At 37.1% G+C, this 25,689-nt stretch overlaps 1 protein-coding gene and 1 long non-coding RNA gene across 2 annotated transcripts; both read left to right on the forward strand.

Annotated features, from left to right (window-relative positions):
* The first annotated feature begins 253 nt into the window (after positions 1 to 253).
* On the forward strand, positions 254 to 25,383 carry LOC136677449 (B-cell receptor CD22-like). Its single transcript, XM_066654979.1, has 12 exons — positions 254 to 305; positions 1,575 to 1,820; positions 2,375 to 2,632; positions 2,722 to 2,979; positions 12,405 to 12,662; positions 20,449 to 20,706; positions 21,769 to 22,017; positions 22,117 to 22,207; positions 22,571 to 22,622; positions 23,067 to 23,138; positions 23,225 to 23,290; positions 24,197 to 25,383. The coding sequence occupies exons 1-12, from the start codon at positions 254 to 256 to the stop codon at positions 24,230 to 24,232; spliced, it is 1,896 nt and encodes a 631-aa protein (XP_066511076.1). The 3' UTR covers positions 24,233 to 25,383.
* Positions 17,009 to 18,544, forward strand: LOC136686698 (uncharacterized). Its single transcript, XR_010800362.1, has 3 exons — positions 17,009 to 17,049; positions 17,137 to 17,203; positions 18,411 to 18,544. It is a non-coding gene; the product is annotated as an uncharacterized lncRNA (long non-coding RNA).
* Positions 25,384 to 25,689: the final 306 nt, after the last annotated feature.

The following is a 25,689-nucleotide window of genomic DNA, read 5'->3' on the forward strand; positions in this document are numbered from 1 at the left end:
TCAATCAACAAACACACTTGGGGCAACTTACAGTGACGAAAACAATGCTTAAATATAAGTATCAGAGAACAGAGCCCTTATATAATTTTTATACCAATTGCTCCTGTTTGAGGATAACTGTATTGCTTATTAGTATGTTATAAACCAGTAACTGATATACATGTATAACACTTTGAAATACAATGAAATTGAATGATTTTCTATGACATGCCTATGATTTTCTGGAGGTTCTGCTAAGAGGGAGAAGGTGAGGATGCTTGGCAGTCCACCACTTATAAACAGCTGTGTAAATGGGTCATCTCTCGGTAAGTATACAACTTTAAAAGTGTAACACAACTGAAAAGTAGTTGTTATGGCTTCCAAATATTGTCTCTGACCTTGTTGTTCACTGGGGTTTGGCTAATGGTCTTATCAGCATCTTAGATAATTTATTATAGATTTATCTTATTTGTTACAGTGGAAGGGGTATAAGCTGTAGTTTTCAACAATGCTACAACAACATTGTCCCAGTCATGTCTGTCTTCTCAGTCCCATGTGGTTTTTTTTGTTTGTTTTTTTTTTCCTCTCTGGTATACTTTGTTACTACTGAAATTAAATTAATAATCATTAACAAGCCTTTAACTTGTTATTATCTGTTCACAAATATTTGATCAATTGGGCTCTATGTTTTGGATCACTGTCTGGTGGGAATGTGTTGTCTTCTAGCAAATGTGCTTGAAAATCAGAATAATGTTTTTGGGGTTGAGTTCATTTCTTCATTTGTGCAAAATAGGTCACAAATAAATTAATTATTTCTTCATCTGTTCATCAGTTCTGTTGTTCTTATAGTTGTTGTTGATTTTGATTTTATTAACACAAATGGATGACTTTTGTTTGCATATGAAAGGAGAAGCACTTAATATCTAGCTGTATTCCCTCATCTGGTATATTTATTTAATGTTATCCAGAATGATTTAGTTTAATGCAGAATTGGGAATCTTGTCCAAATGTTTACTGGTTTAATTGAAGTTACTGCTTGAACTGGGAACAGAACCTAAGTCTAATCTATAGGGGGCTGTGGTTATACTCGCTACTTTACATTAAAAACATTTTTCAGTTGCCTGAGTTTCTGGTGTTCTGTGGTTGTTGATCTTTGACAGCAGTTGGATGGATGCTTCCAAAACAAGAACAAATTATTCTATGTCACATTGTAATGAGAAACACAGTTGTACAGTACTTAACACACAGATGAATGGTTTGCTAAATCACATTTGCTAGAACCCAAAATCATTTGAAGTTTTGATGTTCAAAAACATTTGAAATTCTTTATTTTTCTTGCCAAAATAAAAATTATTGGACATAGAGCCTATTGTCAAACCACACACACACACACACACATATATATATATATATATATATATATATATATATATGTGTGTGTGTGTGTGTGTGTGTGTGTGGTTTGACAATAGGCTCTATGTCCAATAATTTTTGGACATATATATATATATATATATATATATATATATATATATATATATATATATATTAAGATGGACTTGGCCTGAATAGCTAACATTGTCTTGTTGCCTTAGAGCTCCGTGTAGAAACTCCTGAAGCAGTGACAGAAGGAGGAGCAGCAGTTCTGAAATGTGTAACCACTTGCAGTTTGATCACCCCAACATTCATCTGGTACAAAAATAGACATCCCTTAACCACAAAGACCTCCATCAACAACCAGCTTCGCCTGCAGCCAGTCAGCAGTGAGGATGCAGGCAGTTATATCTGTGCTGTACAAATGTCAAGTGTCTTCTCTCCTCCAAAAGACCTCATCGTTAGATGTAAGTACAGGCCTAACGTTTCTCACAACATTGAGGTGCCAACAGTGTCTGTAGCAAAAGGTCTGGGAAACATACCAACCTTAAACATAAGGCCAAATCAAAACCTCAATCTTAAGCATAAACATTATCCTATGTTCCAGAAGGTCGGGAGCTGCAGGACTGTCTCTTGTGTAATGATCTCCCACAACAGTTTCAACACTTTTCTGTGAACCTCGTTCAGAAAATTCTAAAAAAAGTTTCAGTAACACAGTCATAGTCTATAAAATACTATTCTTGGCTTAAAAAAAAAAAAAAAAAAAAAAAAAAAAAAACTCATAAAATTATTAAAATAAATCCCTAAATATTTTAGGCCCATTTCTGAACATCTCATACCCAATCACTCATCACATACATTTAGAATGTGACCCTGTCATCTGTTCAGCAATAGCAAATGACGCACCACTGTCACCACAAATAAGACAATATCGCCTGTCATTGTGTTACTAACATACGCTCATAAATTGAGTGTGTTGTGTTGAACTTCTCACTTCTTAATTTCTTATTTGTAATGGCAGATCCTCCAAAGAATGTCTCAGTGTCCATCAGTCCCTCTGCTGAAATAGTGGAGGACAGTTCAGTGACTCTGACCTGCAGCAGTGATGCCAATCCACCTTTGCAGGTCTACACCTGGCTTAAAGAATTAAAGTATATTGGAACAGGAAAGACTTATAGAATTTCCAACATCCGCTCTGAGGACAGCGGAGATTATACCTGCCAGAGTCAGAATCAGTTCGGAGAGGGAAGATCTCCTGCTGTGAACTTAAATGTTCAGTGTAAGTTTGTGATGTTTTATTTCATATCATGGAGAATCATAATCATGTATGTCTAGAGAATATTATTTAATGTTTTTTTTCTTATAAAGATCCTCCAAAGAGTGTCTCAGTGTCAATCAGTTCCTCTGGTGAAATAGTGGAGGGCAGTTCAATGACTCTGACCTGCAGCAGTGATGCTAATCCACCTGTGGAGAACTACACCTGGTTTAAAGGATTAAAGACTATAAGAACAAGAGAGAGTTTCAGAATTCTCAACATCAGCTCTGAGGACAGTGGGGAATATACATGTGAGTGTCGCAATCGATGGGGGAAGAGAAGATCTCCTGCTGTGGATTTAAATATTCTCTGTGAGTGAGCTCAATATACAAATGTCAGAACAGTCAAAATATCTGATAACATAACTAAAACATATTTACAAATGATGACCATAAATAAATAATACTTCATCCTTTGGTTTGTCTAATTTTAGTTCAAATTTAAGTTTACAAAAATAAAAACACATGGGGAAGTATGTTACTTTTCCCCCACAGAGATGAATATCTCAAACATAATTGCCATCTTGATTTCGTGTCTTTTGTAGATTCACCAAGGGATGTCTCCATGTCCATCAGTTCCTCAGGTGAAACAGTGGAGCACAGTTCATTAACTCTGACCTGCAGCAGTGATGCTAATCCACCTGTGCAGAATTATACCTGGTTTAAAGCAGGTAGAGCCTCACCTGTTGGATCTGGATTGAAATTCAGAATTCCTGCAGATGATGGAGGGGGGTTTTACTGCGAAGCTTGGAATAAAGTAGGAAGACGGAATTCATCAACTGTTATATTTCAATGTCCAGGTTGGAACTTAGTTTTACCCACTTTCATTTACTCATAGCAGAAGGTGCAACTAAGAAATGTGTATGCTTGCTGCAGTGTGAGTTACACTGCTGATTTTTATCCCACAGGCTGGGGTTTAATTCCCTGCCTGTGCAACCACACACTGTCCTTAAAGAAGACTCTTAACACCATATCCAGCAAAACTGTGACATGATTCAAATTGGAAGTCACTGTGAATAAGAGCCCCCACCAATTTTTGTGAATGTGTTTCATTTTTCTGATCCCAGGACAGAATTATACACTTGTTTTTGTTCTTGTGGGACTAGTGTGTGTTGGAGGTCTGGCCTTCATTTGCATCAGATTTTCTAAAAGGAACTGTCAGGTAAGCTTTTGGAATCATCTAATGTATTGCATCACATCATTACACAAAGCTGACTCTATTTTTTAGGGATTTTCCTGTCTCTAAAACAAAGTAAATGCATAATCTGTAATAACTATATATTAACATGTTCACACATATTTAACAGCATTACTAGTCATGTTTTACACTTACAGATGGATCATAGTGCAGTTTCACGGCTTATGAATTGATACATGCCTGTTACACGATTTAATTTTTACAGTTATACAGAGCATTTGCACTTGTGTAATTACACATCTAATAAGTAAATTGTTGCCACATTACATTTACATGTTTCATAGTCACATGATTTGGTTACTACATCACAAATCAATGTCTTTTCTGTAGCTGGATAAATGTTATCAGAATTTTATATGGTTTTACAGACAACTGTAATCAAAAACAGCAATAAATTTTCAGTTTACCATCCAACCTATTACACATTTTACACAATGCATTATGCATAGTGGATACAAGAGTGATATAAAAGTATTTATACAAGAGTAAATACCCTGTTACACTTGTGTAACCCTGACTAAAAAGTTGATACAAATGTATTTAGAGAAATCGGTGATTACATTGTTGATAATATGGATCTACATATTTATTACAAATAACACATACATATTTTTTTTAATGCAAGAAATCTAATTCATTATTTAAATATATCTGTATGAAATAAGATCAAACTTTGTTGCTTTTGTTTAAAACTCAGGGCTTCCGAAATGCTTCTCCTGCTATGGTAAGGGATTTATATTATTCAAACAGACTGTTTTTATCTAATTTTTGATCTAGTGATGCTATTTGCTTTGTTCCTTAAGTAATAATTTATTTATTTATTTTACATGATTTGACTTCAGTTTATCTATTACATTTTAACACTGATTTAAATTGATTTAAAATTTTTAAGATGGAAGGCAAGTGTGTTTCTATGTATGAAGCAAGCTTGAAATTTCCATTGTTCTATACTGAGCTGAATCCTTTACTAAAGAACCATTAAAGAATGTTTTTCTTTTTTAAATGACAAGGTGTTGTCAAGAATTTGAGAATCGGTCTCTTGCTGTCTCTCAGTCTTTTACGCAGACAGATCTGCAAATGTCCCAAGATGAGAACCACAAGGTTCTGAACACATACTCTACAGATGTATTTGAAAACCAGGGCCTTTTCAATACGGACCCATGTTGCGGTGACCATCACGACACTTACCTTAATCCTGGGGCTTTGTCCTACACTGAAGAAGCAATCTACGAAGTGAGTAACAATTTAATACTGATGTTTTATTTTACATTAAATGTAAATAAATGTAAAAATATTGTGTCAGATGCCAATTTAATATTATAAATATATGTTCAGTTTTGAGAAGGACACTTTGTATTTTGTGACTTATTTTATGTCACATTCAGCCATATAAATATGGTCACTTTTCAGGTCTAAAATCAGCAAAATAACTTAAGATGCATATGTAGGCTGCAGTTTCATAATTCTATATGCTACTAGAAAGTCTAATTTCTCTCTCTTTTCTTTTCTCTGTCTTCCAGAATATTCAAACCTATTCCACAAATTACATCTGAGGATTTATCAAAAGTGTGAAAAACATGTCTTTTGTACTTAAGGGTTAAAACTTATATTTCAAGGTTCATTGAGTCTCTCTTAACAAAAAGAAAAAAAAAAAAAAAGGATTATATTATAAAAATTGTATTAACCTTAATTATAAACAGTTACACTTATTAAAAATGTTGTCTCTCTTAGCAAAGTACTGAATTATGCTAAAGGCTTCAATTAAGCAGTATGTTATTAATATTACACATTCATGATATAATCTGCTTATTGCTTTTGCTATGATCGTTATGTTGCTCTTTCAAAGGTCACAAATAAAAATATCTACATTATCCTTTCATTCTGTTCATTTTTTATCTGATCATATCATGCATACACACAGTTTAGTGGCACATGCACTTCAGAGAAAGACTACAAACAACATATTTATCTGCGTAGCAATTTAGATTTTTTTTTTACAAGAACATAAGAAGCTATTAGGATACAGAGCCTAGGAAGTAGGGTCCACACAAATTGGATTTAAGGTATAAAATCTGGGATGAAGGACATTTAAATTAATAGAGTTCAAGTTGCAGGACACAATTAGGATCCAGGGCCAACTGATGTTTGTTTACGAATAGAGGGAGTAACCCACAAATTAGTTCATATATATGGAACTTGAATGGACAAACACACAGGCAAATCTGAAGTCTGAAACAGAAACAAATTATTCTATTTATCTGTGCAATTATTTAAACCAAAATAGTGCATTAAAACTTGGATAACTGATATTTGTAGAAAATGTGTACATAAGAAATATGCGTCATTTCATTTTTGGCCTTTAATTTGAAGGCTGCTTCCACAGGGACTTTATGACGAATGAATAACAATTGAATAACACATTTATAAAACAATGCTTTGGTATGTATAAAAAGATGACACAGCTAAGTCAAGTTGTTACTTGATTTTAAATTCTTTTCTATTGATGCAAGGGATTTTTCATTAAATGTAGCTTCATTTATAACACCTTCATGAAGGTTAGACAAGTTATTAAACAAGTCTACCTCCCTGTAGTTTAAAGGGGATATATTCTCTCAGGTTCCATGGTGGAACACAGTTCTGTTTCTTAATGAAACGTCTGTGACCTGCTTTGGTCCAAACTCCACAAGCACCACAGCAGCGTTCTCCCCCTGTCCAGAACACCCACTTTCAGCACCTGTCCCTTTAAATAATAACGTGCCACTCGCTGTTCGCTCTGACCCTACTGTATGTTTTTACTCTAATTTCTCTGCACTCATTGGGTCATTTTTGCTGCTTTTAACCTTGTCTAGGTGCTCTCACGTAAACACAGGTCCAGTGCTGAGATTGGACAGACATAGATAAGAAGGCGGGGCAATTGTAATCAGAATGGATAGGCCACAGAAACTGACTTGGCATTCTTGTTCCACAGTTTGTGTTTTGGTGTGAGCTTCATGTGTTATGAAGACGTTATATATTTAGACTCGTGGTAATGTTTCCCAACATTGCACATGGTTGAGGACCTGTGACCTAGACAGTAGAATCTTTTTTTAAATTCAGTTTTAAGATTATGAACAGTTCATGACAGCAAAATTCACTTATGTCTCAATGACTCTTTCCACCTCTTACCACAAAAGGAAGTCACAACACGAGGAAGTTGCTCAATTTCCCTGGTTAAAGAAAGGGAAGCTGTGGGGTAATACAGAGCCTTACAACTGCTGGAAGGAAAGAGCACATTGTCAGTTTAAGATTCACACTTTTGAAGCAGATTTTTTAATGACCTATGTAGTTAGAAATTGAGATTAACAGGACGAGTCAATGATCTCTGTGTTGGCTTTGTATCAGCTTCATTCTGAAGACTTGTTAAAAGCAGAGAACATACAGACGGAACAAGAGAGGAAGGGACGTTTCTGCTTGGTTTGCTGGGGTTTTCTTGTGAGTGAATGGGTTTGTCACATGACCGCTGTGGCTGTTTATTCAGGGATTATTAACTAGAACTCATAGACCATGGTAAGTCACCGCTGTCTGTTGCTACAATATAAACAACAGAAATCTAAAGATATGACTGGATTGGTACCAATTTGCTATTTTTGGTAATACTTCCTTGTACAAGCCTTTAGGTACTTCTAGATAGCACAACAGGGGACATGACTGTAAATTCCAAGCCAGTTTAACTAAACTGATTTGAAAGTCTTTGCCAGTATCTGGGTAAATAAAACCTAGTTGTTGGATGCTTATGTGTCTAAATACTTTTGGAAAACCTAAATTCTGCCGGTATAATGAAGGATTTCATTCAGTTTTGCTGCAGTAAAGCATTCACCTTTTTGGAGAGGTCTTTTGAGAGTAGACACTGGAGAAATTATTAGCGATTATTTATACATTCCTTTGTTGATGTGGTATAATAGATTATTATATTGTTATATTATTTATGGTTGAAATGAACAACATTTTAAAGTTTGGATTTCATTATATATCATTTGTTTATTTTGTGTGAGTGCGTAATTTTGTATAGCAGTGTCACTTTATTCAGTTCAGATACTGTTTTTCTTAACTTTGATAACACTGATTAAAGGCAAGGTTCATGATTGTAATGATCTAAAAATATTTTTATAAATTTTAGAAAAGTGTTTTATCACCATTTGCTGGTCTCCAGTCAGTTTGTGCACTGGAAAATGGACTAATGCTTTAAATGGAACACAGGTGTCACTAAGCAAGAAAGGGCTAGGCTTCCAGCAAAACAGCAAAGAGAGACCTACAATCACTGAAATCAGTATATTTCTTTATTCTTGCTGCACATGTGGGTAATACTGACTTATTTTTGCTGTTTCCGATCATTTAGGCAGGAACCCACTGTAATTTACTGAGAGTGCTAATTGTATAAAAGTAAACACAGAATAAATATGCTACAAAACTTAACTCGAGTTGCAAATGAATTTCTGTGGTAATTCAAACTGTGAATAAAACAACAGACAAGTTATACTTAAGCCACATACAAACAACAACAAAAGTATTTTTTTTTCCTCCAAAGCACCTTAAGATGCAGAGCTTCTGAATGTAAACTAACCAGAGAGAACTGCAGTTCCCCACAATCATAGCTGCCCCCTTTAAATAGTACTGATAAAACATTTAAACACTGTTTGAGGAAAAAGTCGACAGAGCTCAGTTTTTAACTAGAAATTTCACACTGATATGTGTTAAATGCTTGCTCTTAAACTAAACTTATTTTTTTCTTGTTTTCTTTTCTTTTTTTTTTTTTATATATATAAGATGTTTCTCGTAACCACTCTTCTGCAGTTGCTGTTCTTTCATCTGACACTCCCTGGTGAGTCAGAGCTGTTTCTTGCACCCACCCTTACTCACTCTATTATTTATTAACAAGTGTGTAAATATTTAGACACCCTGAAAATCATTTTTCATCAATAAAATGAACAGAGGTGGCGCTGTGGTACACCAGGTGTATTCAACGGCACACAACACTGGGTTCTCGGGGTCCTGAGTTCAATCTCCACAGACCTGAAGATACTGCAAAAGTCAAAGTAAAAACTCACTGCAAAATCAAAAGAACCATTAGATATTCGTCAGGATGTAGTCCAATGATTGATGGAAAACTGTGGATAAAGTAGAAAACAAACAACATGGTTTACCATCACTGAAAGTAATAACAGATAATATGATACTATAAATTACAGCTTCAAAATCATTGTGATGCTTCACTGAGCTGTAATAGAAAGAATAGCCTCTATCATTGCTCCTCTGGGCTCAGCACTGCAGAAAGTGTACTATGTAACTCATAGGAGGCAAGCAGAAAATAATGTCCCACCCTCACCCTTGATTTGAGGACAATGCTCTAAAAGATGATTTAAACCTTTCAATTTGATAGAAGGAGAATTTGATAGGAGAAAATCGAGCACCACTTTTACTCACTTCAGATCTGAGAACATCCAAAGCTGTCTGGGTCCATCCTTGTACTGTGAGAACAGCTAATCACTGGGTCTGAAAGGATGTAGAGACAGAGAGGAGACACTCAGGCTGAGAAAATGGAATTAAGCAGCAGAGCAATTAAGCAGAGATTGTGCTGGTGTTTCTCAGAGTAATGGACTCACCTCAGCCCAGACATCACTGTTAGTGAATGCAGAGCATTTTCCAAATGCACCCAACTTCTAAGACTGAAGTCTGAATTTACCTTTTCCACTGTTAAGCTGTTTCATGCATCTTGTTTTCAGTGGTTTCTGAACAACAGTGGAATGTGGTATACACCAGAAGACAAATATGTGTTTTAAAGGGGTCCAGAGTGACTATGCACAGCAGCTTTAAATATCCATCTTATCTCAAATCGGTCAAGATGTTTTGGGTCAAGAGTCCAGTCAAACATGAGGAAGGAGTGGATCTGAGGGAAGATCCGGATTATAAACACAGGACTGAGTATCTGGAAAATCCACAAGGAAAAATATTTTCCCTCAGACTGGAGAACATCACAGAGAAAGATGAGAGCATGTTCTGCAGTAGAATCACTTCAGATTCTAAGAGACAAAGGTTTCTGGGCTTTCCTGGAGTGAATCTTATAGTCACAGGTGTGTTAAAGCATTACTTTTAATTTTTATACTATTTATTTTTATTTCTGCTTAAAATAAAGACAATAGCAGGTTAACTAATAAATAAACTTATAAACTGATAAATGATTAGTAAAAGTCTTGCTATAAATGTTTTTTTAAAGTTCAAAACAAGACAAATGTATTATTTTCTTATTATCAGTACATAATTAAAATTAGATAATTGAAAATTACTAAAACCATTCATATCGTTATTAGTCATAATAATCTTCAAAGGCCTTTTATCTACAAGGTGTTGGGTCTAAATTCAACACTCATTTGCATGTAATTGGCAGCATTTAATTAATTTACGTTCTAGATAGTGCTAAATGGCCTGCTGTATTGTAGTTTTTTGTGGTTCTTAGCTGCTTTGGGATGTACTCAATATTTTAAGCATTTTAGTTTTATCTATTAAAAGTCTTACTATAGAACACTTTCTGATGTTGTCTTTAAGTAAAAGCCTTTTAAACCAGTAAAAGAAAGTGTTAAATTTCTGATACAGTAGATAGAATTGGCACATTTTCACTTTTAGAAATGAATAAAACTCAGCTATAACTGATTTATGATTTTCTTTCTATCTTGTCTTTTGCAAAATGTCTTGATTTCAACCAAGGGCTAGAGTTAGTTAAATGGTTGAATGTGTAACTGTTAAACTTCTTAACAGTGTTAGTTACAATGTTTTTATTTTTATAGGAACTACAGTTTTTTATTGGATCGTTTTTGATTTAAAGTTTTGAAGATATACAATAACTTTGTGAAGAATGTTTGAAATGAAGAAGTTTAAACTGTTATAATATAACAAATATTTTCACACCAATATTCTTTGACTATTAGTTTAATTATTAATGATTCCAGGTAGGCTCTGGACCCACCGCGACCCTGAATTTGATAAGCGGTTACAGATAATGAATGAATGAATGAATAATGTGTGCAAGGTTTGAAGGTGTCTGTACAAACTTCTGAAGCCTGTATAGAGTGAAAAATCATCTTCAAATGTAACCCTTATATTGTCTTTCTCTCCTCTCACTCTCTTTCTTCCACTCTCTCAGGTCTTAGAGTGGAGATTCCTGAGAATGTTACTGAAGGAAATACAACCCTTCTGACCTGTTCATCAAACTGCAGTCTGATGGATGCGTCAGCCTTCATGTGGTTTAAAGACGGACACCGTATCGCTACAAATAAAAAAAATAACACACTCTCCCTCCAGCCGACAAGAAAAGACCACTCGGGCAGTTATAGCTGCGCTGTTCAAGGTTATGAACACCTTCCCTCTCCTGCAGTCACCCTCAGTGTCAGATGTGAGTAAATGCTGTGGCCCGACATACTTTAAACAGTTCTTTTTATAAGAAATTAATAACATTCTGATTACATAGCAATATATATATGTTATAACATAAGCTCCACAAATCATTACATAAAACCAAGGCAACCTGAGTAAATACAATATACAATTCATGTAACAAATGGGGAGGAGAAAAAAACACTATTAAACAACCCTATGTTAACATATTAATTTGTTAATAGAACTAATTAAATTTAGCACATGATACGACAATGCAATTAAATTGTGGAAGACATAAGGGTTAAAAAATAAATCATATATCAGTTTGGGGAAGTGTAACTATGCCATTGTTATGCTCTAGGATTCTGAACCTTACTCTGTAGACTTAGTTCACTACAAATTAAACTAGCATTCACGAGTTGACCATTAGAAAGATACTGGTTACAAATTGTTTCCAATAAAGGGAGTTGTCTCATTATTCTCAAAGATAGGAAGCAAATTGGTCTAGTTTTGTACAAAAAAAAAAAAAAAAATCAATCCCTGAAGCACAGTGATGATTTTCTGAAAGTGTAGGGCTACCATGCTTTTTCTGTACACTGGTGACATGCTATAACTGAAGGTACTATGGTGTATAGGATAAGTCATCTCTTCACAAGTGAATCAAGACAATGATCCAAACTACATTTCCTTCCCATTGGCCAAATCTGGTCCTGAAAGCAGTCCCTGCTCAATAATGCTTCCAACTAGGGAGGGACTAAAATGGTGAGGTGTAAAATGGCCACAGACCCGTTAATCATCATGAAATGCAGAGCTCCAGCAAAAACTCACTGCTTGTAAAATCTCTGAAGTTGCAGCTGTTTTCACATTTGTTTTATCCAACTCAATGGTAGCTTGTAACATGTCCCTGAGGAATTTTGAAGAGGTTCAAATGCTCCTTGGGGTGGTGGCTGACAAAAGTCTTCAGCCAAAGCAGAACGTACATCAAGTAAAACTGATCTGTGAGAACTGAGGAACAAAAACAATCAGCTAAAAGGGAGCTTAGTCGAGTCGAGCTGATCCTATGCAGTGGAAAAGCGCCATACGTTTATGGGTCAGAGTTCTTAAACTAATGATCTCACTCATCAATCTGCAGATCCGCCAAAGAACATCTCAGTGTCCATCAGTCCCTCTGGTGAAATAGTGGAGGGCAGTTCAGTGACTCTGACCTGCAGTTGTGATGCTAATCCACCTGTGATGGAATATACTTGGTTTAAGAAAAAGCAATTGGTAGCAAAGGGCAACACTTACACCATCTCCAACATCAGCTCTGGGGATGATGGACTGTACAAGTGCAAGTCCATCAATGCAGTGGATTATCGGTACTCTGCGGGTGTTACTCTGAAAATAGTTGGTAAGGCTAAGTGTATTTGTTATGCACATTAGAAGGCTCAAACTACTGGAGTCCTCAGTGGTACAGTATTTAAGAGCATACATTGTGATTTCTCATTGTTCACAGCTGGACAGAGAAAATGGGTTCCTGTTGTTATTGGGGTCATCGTTTCCTGTGGAACTTTGTTCTTTGTGGTCTTCTTAGTTCTCCTGAGGTAAACCACTCATACTACTTGTTATTTTTATTAAAAGTAAACATTTACTGAAAGCAGTCACAATTAGGAAGAAACCAAAGCCATCAGGAGATTATAATCATATACAAGATATGACGTAAAATATCATATGCCAATTCTTTAGAATTTCACATGGGACCCACCCAACCCTACCCTCTTCCAACCGGTAGCCACAAAATTTCTTTTGTTCCAGTCCTACAGCTACACCATAAGTTTACAGTGGCCATTTACGATCCGATCTGCAACCAGCTACACTTAACATCTAAAGCTACTCATTGAGCAGATCACATGAGTACCCAAACCACCCACTGCATCACTAGCTTTTCACAGGGGGCATCAGGTAGGCCCCTCTCCTTGTCAGTGTTTCACCAAATTAAGCCCACAACACCTCCAGAACAGTGTAGTCTGGCATCCCAGACCCATCTCCACTCCAAGCCAGCTTTACAGCCCTACGTTACCTTTTACCATTAACAACCGTAAATCCACACTGTCCTCCCTGCTGACTAGTGCTGTACCTAGCCCCACTGACACCGTTAACGCATGCTCAGTGCCACCAGTTCCATGTGATCAGGGAAAGACTGTATGGCTCAAAACCCGAGAGCAAAAGGAGACTTAAGTAAATGTTGACTTCCAAAAATAAAGAGGGAAAAGGCAGCTAAACAAAAGCAATGATGCCAAACACAAAGATTGGTGTGAAGCAAATAATTAGAAACCTAGAGATCAGTAGAAAGAATTTCCTTAAGATAGACAAAAGGCTCAAGAGAAATTAGAGAAAAACTGAGCAGTCCAAAGACTTGATAGAAAGGAGACCCAGAAGAACACTCGAGGGGACTTTACCAAAATTACCAGTCAGGCTTGTATAGCACTCTTGAAAAAGAAACCCAAAACTGAGTACTGAGGTGTGTGTTGGCTTTCCTTAAGTAGGAGAGGAACAGCTGCTGCTGATTTCTCCTAATTATGGAGTGGTGTCTCCATGTCTCCCTCTGGTGGCTGGGAATGGCCTAGAGGGCAACTGGGCCCCTGTCTGGACTTACTGTTTTTGTTTTTATATTTACATCACTGTTTTCTCATACCCGAATGGACATTATACTTCTTATAGTGGGCCTACCTCAAGGGGTTGCCCAGAAACTCAAATCCAGTACAATAGGTGTCATAACCTAAGAAAATAATCATTGGGAGTTGCCACAGCCATCCGTAAACAGGAGCCTGGGAATCTCAAGTTTCTCATTAGGAAGCCCTTTTCACTTCCCCCATTCTTATCCTATGATGCTAACCAATGTGTATGACTGCTAGCTAACACAGTGGAAAGTTACTGCTCTGTTCCAAATGTTACAAGCTAAGAAAAGATTGTATTAAATCTGATAATATTGTATTAGTTTGAAAACCGCAATGGCTGGACACATGCTAAATGTTAGCAATCGAGCAGGAGAAACTGCTGTAAAGTAGCATGCATTAAGGAATTGAAATGAATTGTGAAAGCATATTTTATACAGGATTCTTGAACCATCACAAAAATTTCACTCATACATTTTTAGCACTTGTATTTTTACAGCGCTCTCAAACTAAGTAGCATACAGTTTCTACTGTACTTGTTTTAATGATTTTAATTGAATAAAATAATAAATATGACATTTGTTTGAAACAGGAGGAAGAAAAGGTACTGCTGGTCTGAGGGTCACATCTTCAGTCAGGTACGTCTGTGCACAGTCTGCTCAGCTAAGTAGAAATGTATCTATAGCCATTTTGGTATGACCAAAGATGACAGAGCTAACTGGAACATGGTCAGTTTTCATAACTCCCATAATGTCTAAATAATTGAGGTTTTAATGTAAGCAGAACATTTATTTCGTTTCCTAAACTACTGTTTTGCTTTGGTTTTGTTTGTTCAGAGAATTAAATAGGCCATATTCTCTCTCTTCTCCAGAGTGGAATAGTTCTGCTTTGGTCAAAACCCAACAGCAGCATTCTCCCACTCTCTAAACAGCCCAATTCAGAAAACTCACTTTCAGCACCTGTTCCTTTAAATGATAATGAGCCGCTCACTGTTCACCCCAACCCTGAGCGCACAGCAGTGAGAAGCGAGGAGCAGAATCTCTTTTTAGCAGAATCTGTTTTTTTAGCCATTTTCACTTGGTTCTCTTTCTTCTCTGTTTTCGTTTTCCTGTTTTTACTCAGTGCTCTTATTACTCTGCACTCATTGCTGTGTTTAACCTCATCTTTGCACTCTCACATAAATGCAGGTCCAGCGCTGTGATTGCACAGACTCGGATGAGATGGGTGTGGGGGGCGATTCTTAAGTCTCTGCAGTGTATGATGCAGTGCAAAATCTGAACAACACTAGTTACATTAAATAGTTTCATTGCTGGTGACTTCATGAATTTATTTATTTATTTATTTATTTATTTATTTATTTATTTATTTATTTATTCATTCAATCATTTTTAACAGACTACTACTGCTCTAGTCATTCAGGATGAGGGTCACTATGCCAACAGTGTACCCCACACTGGGGGCTCTTGTATCTCCAAAGCTGAGGAGGTGGAGTATGCCAGTGTCCAGCACAGCAGCAACAAAAAAGAACGTAAGACTCAGCAGGGCGACGATGTTGATTACGCTGCTATTGTCTTCAATCACTCGCCCAGGTAGAGTACCCTATACTGCACTTTATACACTGCTCATTACTAGCATAGCGTAGTGGACAACACGTTCTTTATGTGTGGCTGGGGTTCAAATCACTACTCAGACATGCAATATCAATATAAACTTACACTGTACAAGCCCCTTTTTTAACCTTGTAACCTCACTGAGTGTTTGTCATGCGATCCTCTTGTTAGACCTGCTGACACAGTGGACTCCTCGGTCATCTACAGCACGGTCAAATGATGGACAAAACTGCCACCACCTCCTCTTCAGTTCTACCTTCAACTTCCACAACTGCAGCTGCTTCCAGAGACAGGATCAAGGGTTAACATATTGGACACTATATAACATATTGCATGTCCTGTGATGTTTGTATAAATTACGGGATGTTTTCTGAGTGTTCTGGTATGTTTATGTCTGCTGTGAATATTGAGTTTGATTCAGCTCAGTGGATACAGGCCTATAAGTACTGGCATTGTCATTTTTCTAGGCTGCTATTGTGTAATGTTTTGAAAATATTATACTGTATATTTCATGTCATGCATTGTGTACTGGGTTGTGTTTTTTTTATTGGTTGGTTTTGATGAGGTTCTGTTGGCCTTCTTTTGAATGTTCTACTGTGTATATCATCACTATCCAAAGACAAACATGCATCTTCAAAATAGTAATTTTACACAAGTAGTAAAGCAACCTTAACTTTCAATGGAAGTCAGTGTAAAAAGATTTAATTTTGGAGAATTTCTATTGGTTGGTTTGCCATGACATTTTCACGCAATGTTAAGGGCAGCTGCTGTATTTAAAATTTACAAAACTGAAGAGATATGATTTTCTCTGGACAGCATTGATATGTACAAAATTCTCTTAAAATTATGGGATGTTTTCTGCTGGCATTTATTCTCCAGTTCCAACTTGGAGAATTTCTCTTGAATATGATTAAAAAAAAAAAAAAAAAACATCAATATTAGGTCATTTAAAACTGATGTGTGTTTAATTTTGTATCACTTATGACACACACACACACACACAGAGTTTCTACACCACTGCAACAAAGGGAACAAACTCCCTATTAACAGCAAAGCAGCCAGGTGTTTTGGATACCCTAAAGGGCTTAGACTCAATGCTTTTTCCAGTGCAATGCCACCCAAATCTTACCTGCTCTGTGGTGGTTGTGGAGTAAAGAACAGGGTAAAATTGGCTAAAATATATGCAGAGCAACAGATGGACTACAGTCTGATGTAAAATTAAATTGTGCTCCTGTGTGGTCAGAGGAGCTCTAGAACAAAATAAGGTGGTCATAATGTTATGGCTGGTCTATGTATAAAAAGTAGAAGTAATACATATTTGGAGTTGCTTTGCAGTAAGTGCAGGCAGGGGTGTGTTTTGACACGTTATGACTCAGCTCTCTGGGCCAAGCGGGAAGTCTGGTGTCTGGTGTGTTTCTAATGTTCGCTGTCAGTCAGACTCTAGTTGTACACTTCTCCCTCCACGGGTCGATGGTGAAGGACGACTACACTCTGAAAGACGAATGTAAACAAGGTAAGCCCACCCTCCCCGCACTCCTTTGTCTTTAATGAAGCCAGTGATTGGGCCGAATCTTCCTCTGATGTGAACTCTGCTGGGCAGATGGGGTCTCGTGTGCTGCAGTGGGCATTGCTGAATATAGTTGGGCTGATTTCTCTTGCTGCACAAGGTCAGTGTTTTTAATTAAATTAATTGAATTAAACAATACATATTATAAACACACTTGGCTTACATTTGAAGTTCTCACACTTCTCAGCGCTGGACCTCATCTCATCCACACAGCTTCCTCTTTTTTCAAACCTCAAGGAGAAGTAAAATAGTAATCCTTAATGCAATGGTGTTTTTTCGAACTAATGTGTTTATTTATTTTTGTTTGTTTGTAAACAAACCCAATTGATGTGGCACCACTGGTGGTCAGGTTTCTTGGGTTTGCAGCGCTGTGTATAGTTCAGAGCCTATCTTTGCATTTACTAATGTTCTGCTAATATTTACAGTGAGGATGTGATGACGTTCAACTTCACAAACGTTAGTCAGGTCAGTGGCTGGTGCTGCATGGTCAGTTCTAGATCATAAACCTCGGTCCAGTCCATCCAACTGCTCAAAAGCCCAGTGCTAGGGGTCTTTATACCCCTTTAACTGACACTTGACAATGGGCATGAGGATGTCTAGCTCATGTGTAGCTACTCCAGAATTTCAATTTGTATTATTTGCTTTCCAGTGGAGCTTAAATTAACAATACCATCTTAATGTAGCTTACACTGTGAAAAAGAAAATGCTGAGAACTTGTCAACAAGGTTTTATGCAGCTGTCTTTACTTAAATTAGTCTGTTTCACCAACTTTATTTTATATTACTTGTTCAACCAATGCTCAGTATTTCCTTCTGGCTACAGAGTATGTAATGTTGTGCTAACTAACATCATCTTCAGTGAATAATAATTTAAATTAAAACCTAATTCTCTCTAAAGAGAAATTAGTGAGAAAACTAAACTACTATGTCATCATGATGCATCAGGATGTTTGGGTTGTCTTTGCCTAAGTAATTAGTTTAACCAACCTACACTGTACAAAATTCACCAGCTTCAACTCAAAAACGTTCAAAAAGCTGCCTTAAACTTTTAAGTTAAATCCAATTAGAATTACTCTTCATTGCAACTCATGGCTTTAAGTCGTTTGGCTTTGAATTATTTTCTGTGAGTTGATTTGACTTTGAACTTCTTGTTGTTTCAACTTGACTACATACATTGAAACTACACATGACTTTAAAGAAGTATTGACATTATGTGACGACCTCATTTTTACAGTGCACCCGTACTATAATATTATATGTCTTTACAAATTGTTTCCACATGTATTTTATACACTTCTGGACCCACAGAGTCTCTGTCCAAGGATTGGAGCGTGACACATGTTCCAAGCAAAATCTGCACCCTCCATCACACCACAGTGGTCTTACCCTGTAAATACTCCTATCCCAGAGGTCAGGTGGTCACCACTTCTTTCTGGCAGCTCTATAAGAATATGAAAGGGGCGGAGCCTCTCTCTGTGGGCGGGGCACTTGGAGGAGTTGCCGGTGACTGTTCTCTCACTCTGAAAAACGTCACGCAGGGCGATGCCGGCATCTATCAGTTCTTCTTCAGGACCAACACTTCCACCCAAGATCGGACCAATGAACATGGGGTAACTCTAGAGACCACAGGTGAGGAACTTATTCTGAGGCTCTTTCAAACCCAACATCTACAGGTGACGTGGTCAGGGCAGGCTGCTGGGAGATTGCTGTGAGGATTTGATTGTATTCCATAATGATGTAAATTAGGATACATTAACATTAGAGTTTTAATCCTGCTGTGGATGTAGGTGAATGACGTGTTAGTAATCCCAGTTGCCTGCACTGGGAATCAAACCCTGGTCTGCTGCATGATGGGAAGTGGCTTAACATGCTACAGACCACAAAAACAACACTATCAAATCAAGAATAATAGCTATAAAATAGATACAACCCAACAGACAACAAGAAAAACTTACAAACAAATATCAGAGTCTATGACAGACTAGAAATCAAGGCATAGGGTCGAGCAAAGACAACACCCAAACACTGGGTTAATATACAGGGAAACAAACTAGAGAAGGAAACAGGGACTGCAGATAAGGCAACAGTGAAGAGCAGAGGTTCCTCATTGCATCTTGCTTCCTCTTGTTCTTAGGGGAGTCTTCTTCCAGTCAATGGCATGCGTAGCAATAATGTCATGGACAAAAGTTCATTCATTCATTATCTGTAACCGCTTATCCAATTTAGGGTCGTGGTGGGTCCAGAGCCTACCTGGAATCATTGGGCTCAAGGCAGGAATACACCCTGGAGGGGGCTCCAGTCCTTCACAGGGCAACACACACAGTCACACCTACATACACTTTTTTTTTAAGTCACCAATTCACCTACCAACATGTGTTTTTGGACTGTGGGAGGAAACCCACGCAGACATGGGGAGAACACACCAAACTCCTCACAGACAGTCACCCGGAGCAGGAATCGAACCCACAACCTCCAGGCCCCTGGAGTGGTGTGACTGCGACACTACCTGCTGCGCCACCGTGCCGCCCATGGACAAAAGTTCCAAAAGAAAAAAACAAAAATCTAAGAAAAACTAACTTAAAAGCAAAAATATGATGCTTTGAATGCTATTTTACTTTCCTGTTATCTTCTTCTGTTCTTGCCAGTTTTCTTGTCCCACGGTTTTCACTAAATCAGGAGTGAATGAACATTATTCTGATCTCACATAGAGGAACTGCAGAAAAAAATAAAATACTGTGCAAGAAATGAATAAAATATCAACAACTTCCAGTGCTACACTTCTTAGCAATCACCTGGAACAATGTATTAACCACTTACCAGAAGATATAGCCACATCCTCATGACAACTAACCAATATACTCCATATTCCAGCTGTTATTTAAAGAGTTTGGTGTTATTTATATTGTCATCCAGATCTAAAGGTGGAGATGTACTCAGAGATAGAGTCAGATGTTGTGGAGGAGGGAAGCTGGGTGACTCTGAGCTGTGGAACATGCATCCCTTCCCTCACCGTACCAACTTATGTCTGGATGAAAAATGGACATGAACACAGCAGGATAAATGGCAACAACCTATTGGATAAACTGCAGGTCAAAAGGGAAGATACTGGCAGCTACTCATGCTCCATTGGTGGACACTTGACTTCTTCAGTGGTGAACTTTACTGTCAAATGTAGGCCAACGTCCATCATACTAAAACAGTATAAAGCACTGTTGATTTTGGAATCTTAAAGAGTGTTTACAAAAGTTATATATTAAAGCACTGACCAAAAACATACTAAATTATCTCTTTCCCCCCAATTCCCTATTTAATTTTAAATATCTTTTTGTTTTAATGTCTTCACCAGCTCCTCCAAGGGACATCTCAGTGTCCATCAGTCCCTCTGGTGAAATAGTGGAGGGCATTTCAGTGACTCTGACCTGCAGCAGTGATGCTGATCCACCTGTGGAGATCTACAGCTGGTTTAAGGGTTCTGCCAAATTAGGAGAAGGAGAAATCTACAGCGTTCTGAACATCAGCTCTGAGGACAGTGGAGAATACACATGTCAGTGTCAGAATCAAGACGGCGAGGGGAGATCTCCTGCTGTGGGGTTAAATGTTCTGTGTAAGTAATGAAACATTTTTTAATGTGGAAAACTAAAAACTAAATTTCAAAAGGGATTTTAGGAACAAGTGGCAATATCTGGGGCCCAAGCAAAGCTCATAGAGGTTTCATTTTAGAAATGGAGCCCTAGTGGCATGGAGACAGAAACACCTATGATAGGCACCTATGATGCATTAAACATAACACTATAATGTGGTAGCTGGCACATGGGTGGGTTTGAACCAGAGATCTTTTATATAAGACACCAATGTTAACTGAGTCAGCTACCAGTGGAGTTGTTTGTAAAGGGACTGAGTTAAAGAATAAACTGAAAACTAAAAAATTAAAGGCACCAAGTAGGTGTTGGTGTGGACCAGGATAGGGAAGATCTCTGGAACAGAGTGAAAGTAAATTCAAGAGAACTGCCCTGCTCCTGGCTTAGAGGGTAGTGTAAACAAACTGCAACACTGCGAGGAATTTGAGGCAAACCAAAGCTATCAGGGAAAGACTAAATGGCTCAAAAGTTGAGAGCAAAAAGAGACTTAAGTAAAAGTGGACATCCCAGGATTTTTTTCCTTTTTTATGATAAAGAAAAGGCTTAAGAAGAATGAAAGAGGAATGGAGCAGTCTAAAGACTTGAATGACACCCAGGAGAACACTTGAGAGGCTTTATAAAAATGAGCAGCCAGGCTTTTGTGACAAAAGAGAAACCGAAGTCTGAGCACAGAGGAGTGTGCTGGCTTCACTTAAGTAGGAGAGGATCAGGTGCTGTTGAGTTCTCCTAATTAAGGTCTGGTGGCTGGTAGGGGCCTAGCCGGCAACTGGGCCCCTGTCTGGACCCTTAAATACTCATTGATCAAAGGCATTCAGTAAGATATGTCATCTGATGAATTAGTTTTTTTTCGGGTTTCTGATGTTCCATAACGGCAAATATGCACTAAAATCATCACATGACCTCAGCATCTGTTGTGACACAAGGCTGCCGCATTTAATTTCACTCAGACAAAGCATTTTTTAGTTTCAGCTTTTCTTAATCAACTAAATGACTTGATGAGCACAGATACTATTGCTTATCTCTCACAGATCCTCCAAAGAACGTCTCATTGTCCAACAGTTCCTCTGGTGAAATAGTGGAGGACATTTCAGTGATTCTAACCTGCAGCAGTGATGCTAATCCACCTGTGGAGAACTACACCTGGTTTATAGAAGGTGGGGTCTCACCTGTAGGATCTGGACACAGTTATAGTCCTCTACAGAGTGGATCCTACTACTGCGAGGCTCGTAATGAACATGGAGCTCAGAGATCAGCTCCAATTACTTTGATATTAAAAGGTAAACCACTTATATCTATGTTTATTTTATTTTGAAGATATTGTCCTGAGTTTATACTGAAATAGCACCTGTAAAATGTTTTTCTTGACCTTGTCTCAGGAGGTCATTCCATCACTCTGTATGTAGCTGTTGCTGTTGGAGCTGGACTCTGTGTCATTGCAGCTCTTCTTATTTTAGCCCTGAGCTTGAGGTGAGGCTGGTGTATTGTTTAATTTTCATATTCATTCGCTCCTTAATTTTAGGTGTTAATAAACCTTTAAAAACAATTTATATAGTGTTGTATGGCAATCATAATACCCTATAAAATCGCATGAATCTATGATGATTTAATCATTAAAGCCTCAATCAGAACATAGCAAATCACAATAGTTGGCTTTGTCATAAAATCTTATCTAATAGTTAGTATACACTATGTGAGCCATAATAAGGCATTTTTAGGTGTTAGGAATGTCATTAAATGCCTTAAATTGTGTTTATGATATATACTGGATTAACTGGAATTACTTTAGAATGTAAAAGAATTGTCGTCTATGCTATTTAACACTGGGAGCAGGAGACAAAATCAGAAGAAGGACAAGACAAAGACAAATAAGAGTGAAAATCAGGTGAGCTCTCTCCAGAACAGCAGAACGCTATATATTCAATAAATACATTCCCCTGTAAGTGGCAGTATTTCAAGTAAAAAGTAGTAATGTAAATAAATAAATAACAGTAAAAACAACATAAAATTACAATTTTTTTAAACCAATGTTCAAATAAAATATTTACTAATTACATAAAAAAATAAATAGTTTTCACCTTTAATTTCCAAAACACATTCAAAAATGTAAAAATGTTCTTAAATGTTATTACTTTAACTTAATGATATGCAAAGGAATGCATTTTCTGACCAATTCAAGGCTATAACCACACACACACATGCGCATGCGCAAACAGTTTATATGTTTACAGTAAGAAATGTTAATAAAAGATCACCATTTTAGCTTATGTTTGTTAAGGCTTACTTAACAGTTAACTACAGTGCAACAACATGTATGTTCCCAATGCAGGAAGTTGAAGGTGACACATACATGGCTCTGGATCCTTCAGTCAGGGCCAGTGATGTGTACCAAACACTCACGGTAAGTGTCTATAAATTTAAATCAATGTTATTCAGAGGTGTTTAAAGTTAACCATTTCTAAACATTTCTTTTTCTGTTTTACACAGAATCTGCGTCCTGATCATCCTGTCACTGTAAACACATCTGTATCCTCTGATTATGAGAACATAGAAGTGAGTGTCATCTATTAGACCCAGTACACTGTCTTTAAAGAAATATAATATAAATAATATTTATGTGGTCTGACTTTCATAAATCACTTGAAACGTCAAGCACAGCTATAGAATATTATTTAGACTAGAAAATATGAGCTGTATATTTATGAATGAAAATAATACAAAAATAATAATTTGAAGCTATTATATTTGTTAATTTCAAAATACCATAACAAACCAGCCCTAAATTAACACAGCAGTTTTGGATATTATTGGTAATAAATACCTTAACAGATATTTATCAAATCTAAACATTTACAAAATGAATATTTCTCTACAGATTTATAATAATAATAATAATAATAATAATAATAATAATAATAATAATTATTATTATTATTATTATTATTCTGTGACCCTGTGACCCTCCAGGGTGTATTCCCACCTTGCGCTCAATGATTCCAGGTAGGCTCTGGACCCACCGCGACCCTGAACTGGATAAGCGCTTACAGATAATGAATGAATGAATGAATGAATTATTCTGTGAGGAGTTGGTGTGTTCTCCTCCTGTCCGCTTGGGTTTCCTCCTGGTGCTCCGGTTTCCTCCCACAGTCCAAAAACACATGTTGGTAGGTGGATTGGCGACTCAAAAGTGTCCGTAGGTGTGAGTGTGTGAGTGAATGTGTGTGTCTGTGTTGCCCTGTGAAGGACTGGCGCCCCCTCTAGGGTGTATTCCCGCCTTGCGCCCAATGATTCCAGGTAGGCTCTGGACCCCCCACGACCCTGAACTGGATAAGTGGTTACAGATAATGAACGAATTAATTAATTAATTATTATAATAATTATTATTATTTTACAAAAAAAAAAAATGGCAGTCACCTATATTATATATATATATATATAAAGTCTTTACTTTTCTTTCAGACGCTGAATAACAAGATAAAGACCAGTCAGTGCTGAGACCACCCCTCAACAAACCCTGAAGAGCCAAATAACACCCCCATATAACAATAACATTGACTTCAGGGCATTATATCATTTTACATATAAATGAACAGAGCTGGGAGAAATACTTGTGGCTGAACAATGCTCAGATATTACTGACACTGATAAAAATGAAGCATATTGTTGGAATACAATAATATACACTGACTGCTACTTGCAGGAACAGAGAGAGCACTAAGACACTTATATAAAGTTTTAGGGTAGCTAACACGTCTGATAGGAAATGACACGAATGAGAGGACCTGGAAATGACCAAAAGAATGTGGATTGGCCCCAGAGGAGGTTAGACTTCAGTCATGTACCAAGTCTCTGCTCAGGCTGCTAACTATTTTCAACAGAGTGCTTTAAGGAATTTTGATTTTGTTCAGCTGTGGACTCTGAGTAAGTTTAAATAAACCCCCACTCTCACAGTTGTAAAAGAGAAGAGAATCAGCACTCTGGACAGCTCCACACTCATCACCTTTCATAAAAATATAAATCTTCTAAATATCAATGCCCTCTAGAGTCAGAGAGTGGTGATGAGTCTAAGTTAAAAACCACAAACACAAATTTACAAACTTAAAACTCTGTGAGAAACTCAAGCTACATTTAAAATAAAAATAATTAACACACAAACATATTTAAATCTCAAAAACCCTCCTTTTATGGCAGTGTTTATCCTGATTTTATATAAATTTAACTGAATCTGACTCTCCAGATCACAGCTGAAACTACCCCACCGCTCCACAGTCCTCTCTCTGCTCTTCTGCCAAACCCCAGGCAGTGAGTGTTGTATTGTGTTATTATTATTATGGTCTCAGCATTTAGACCTGCTCTGTTTTTGGGGTCTTCCAGCTCCAGGCAATGGTTCACCCAGTCAGGGCTACTGTTTAAAAAAAAAATATTTGAAAACAGGGAAAAAAAACGAGGCTTCTTGCAATATAATAAATGTAAATATGTATATAAGTACAAGCAAAGCATATGGTTCTGAAACTGTCTCTCTGTCTGTCTCTCTCTAATGTCTTTTCACTGAGCTGTATTTTATGGAGGGCTCCTCCTCCGTCTCAGACAGGGTCCTATGAACAAAAGAAAATCATATGAAATACACTGTATAAACATAAAACAGAGAAAAGTGTTGAAGAAAAACATGATGTTATTCTGTAATTAATAATAAAAGTTATAGTACAAAATGTTCTTAGGCCTATCCTCATAATATGAGAACTTCTGAACTTCTGAACTGCATAGAAAACAAGAGAGAGAGAGCTATTTGAGGTTTAATAGCTCACCCTGTGGTGTATTTTAACATTGCTAAACATGAGTGAGTGAGTAAAGCCTGGTCACTGACGTGCCTTAAAACCATTCACTATGTTTAAGTGAATCGTACTGGTGACATTCACACACTGGCAGCTTTAGGATGGTGGACAGTAACAGTA

Source organism: Hoplias malabaricus, chromosome 2 (assembly GCF_029633855.1).
Source record: "Hoplias malabaricus isolate fHopMal1 chromosome 2, fHopMal1.hap1, whole genome shotgun sequence".
Classification (NCBI taxonomy): Eukaryota; Metazoa; Chordata; class Actinopteri; order Characiformes; family Erythrinidae; genus Hoplias; species Hoplias malabaricus.

Excerpts from the sequence above, each read along its gene's own strand:
- LOC136677449 (XM_066654979.1), top strand. The coding sequence starts at position 254 with ATGCTTGGCAGTCCACCACTTATAAACAGCTGTGTAAATGGGTCATCT. Across the intron at positions 2,980-12,404 it reads TGTGGATTTAAATATTCTCT|ATCCGCCAAAGAACATCTCA; the intron begins GTGAGTGAGCTC and ends ATCAATCTGCAG. Across the intron at positions 12,663-20,448 it reads TGTTACTCTGAAAATAGTTG|CTCCTCCAAGGGACATCTCA; the intron begins GTAAGGCTAAGT and ends TGTCTTCACCAG.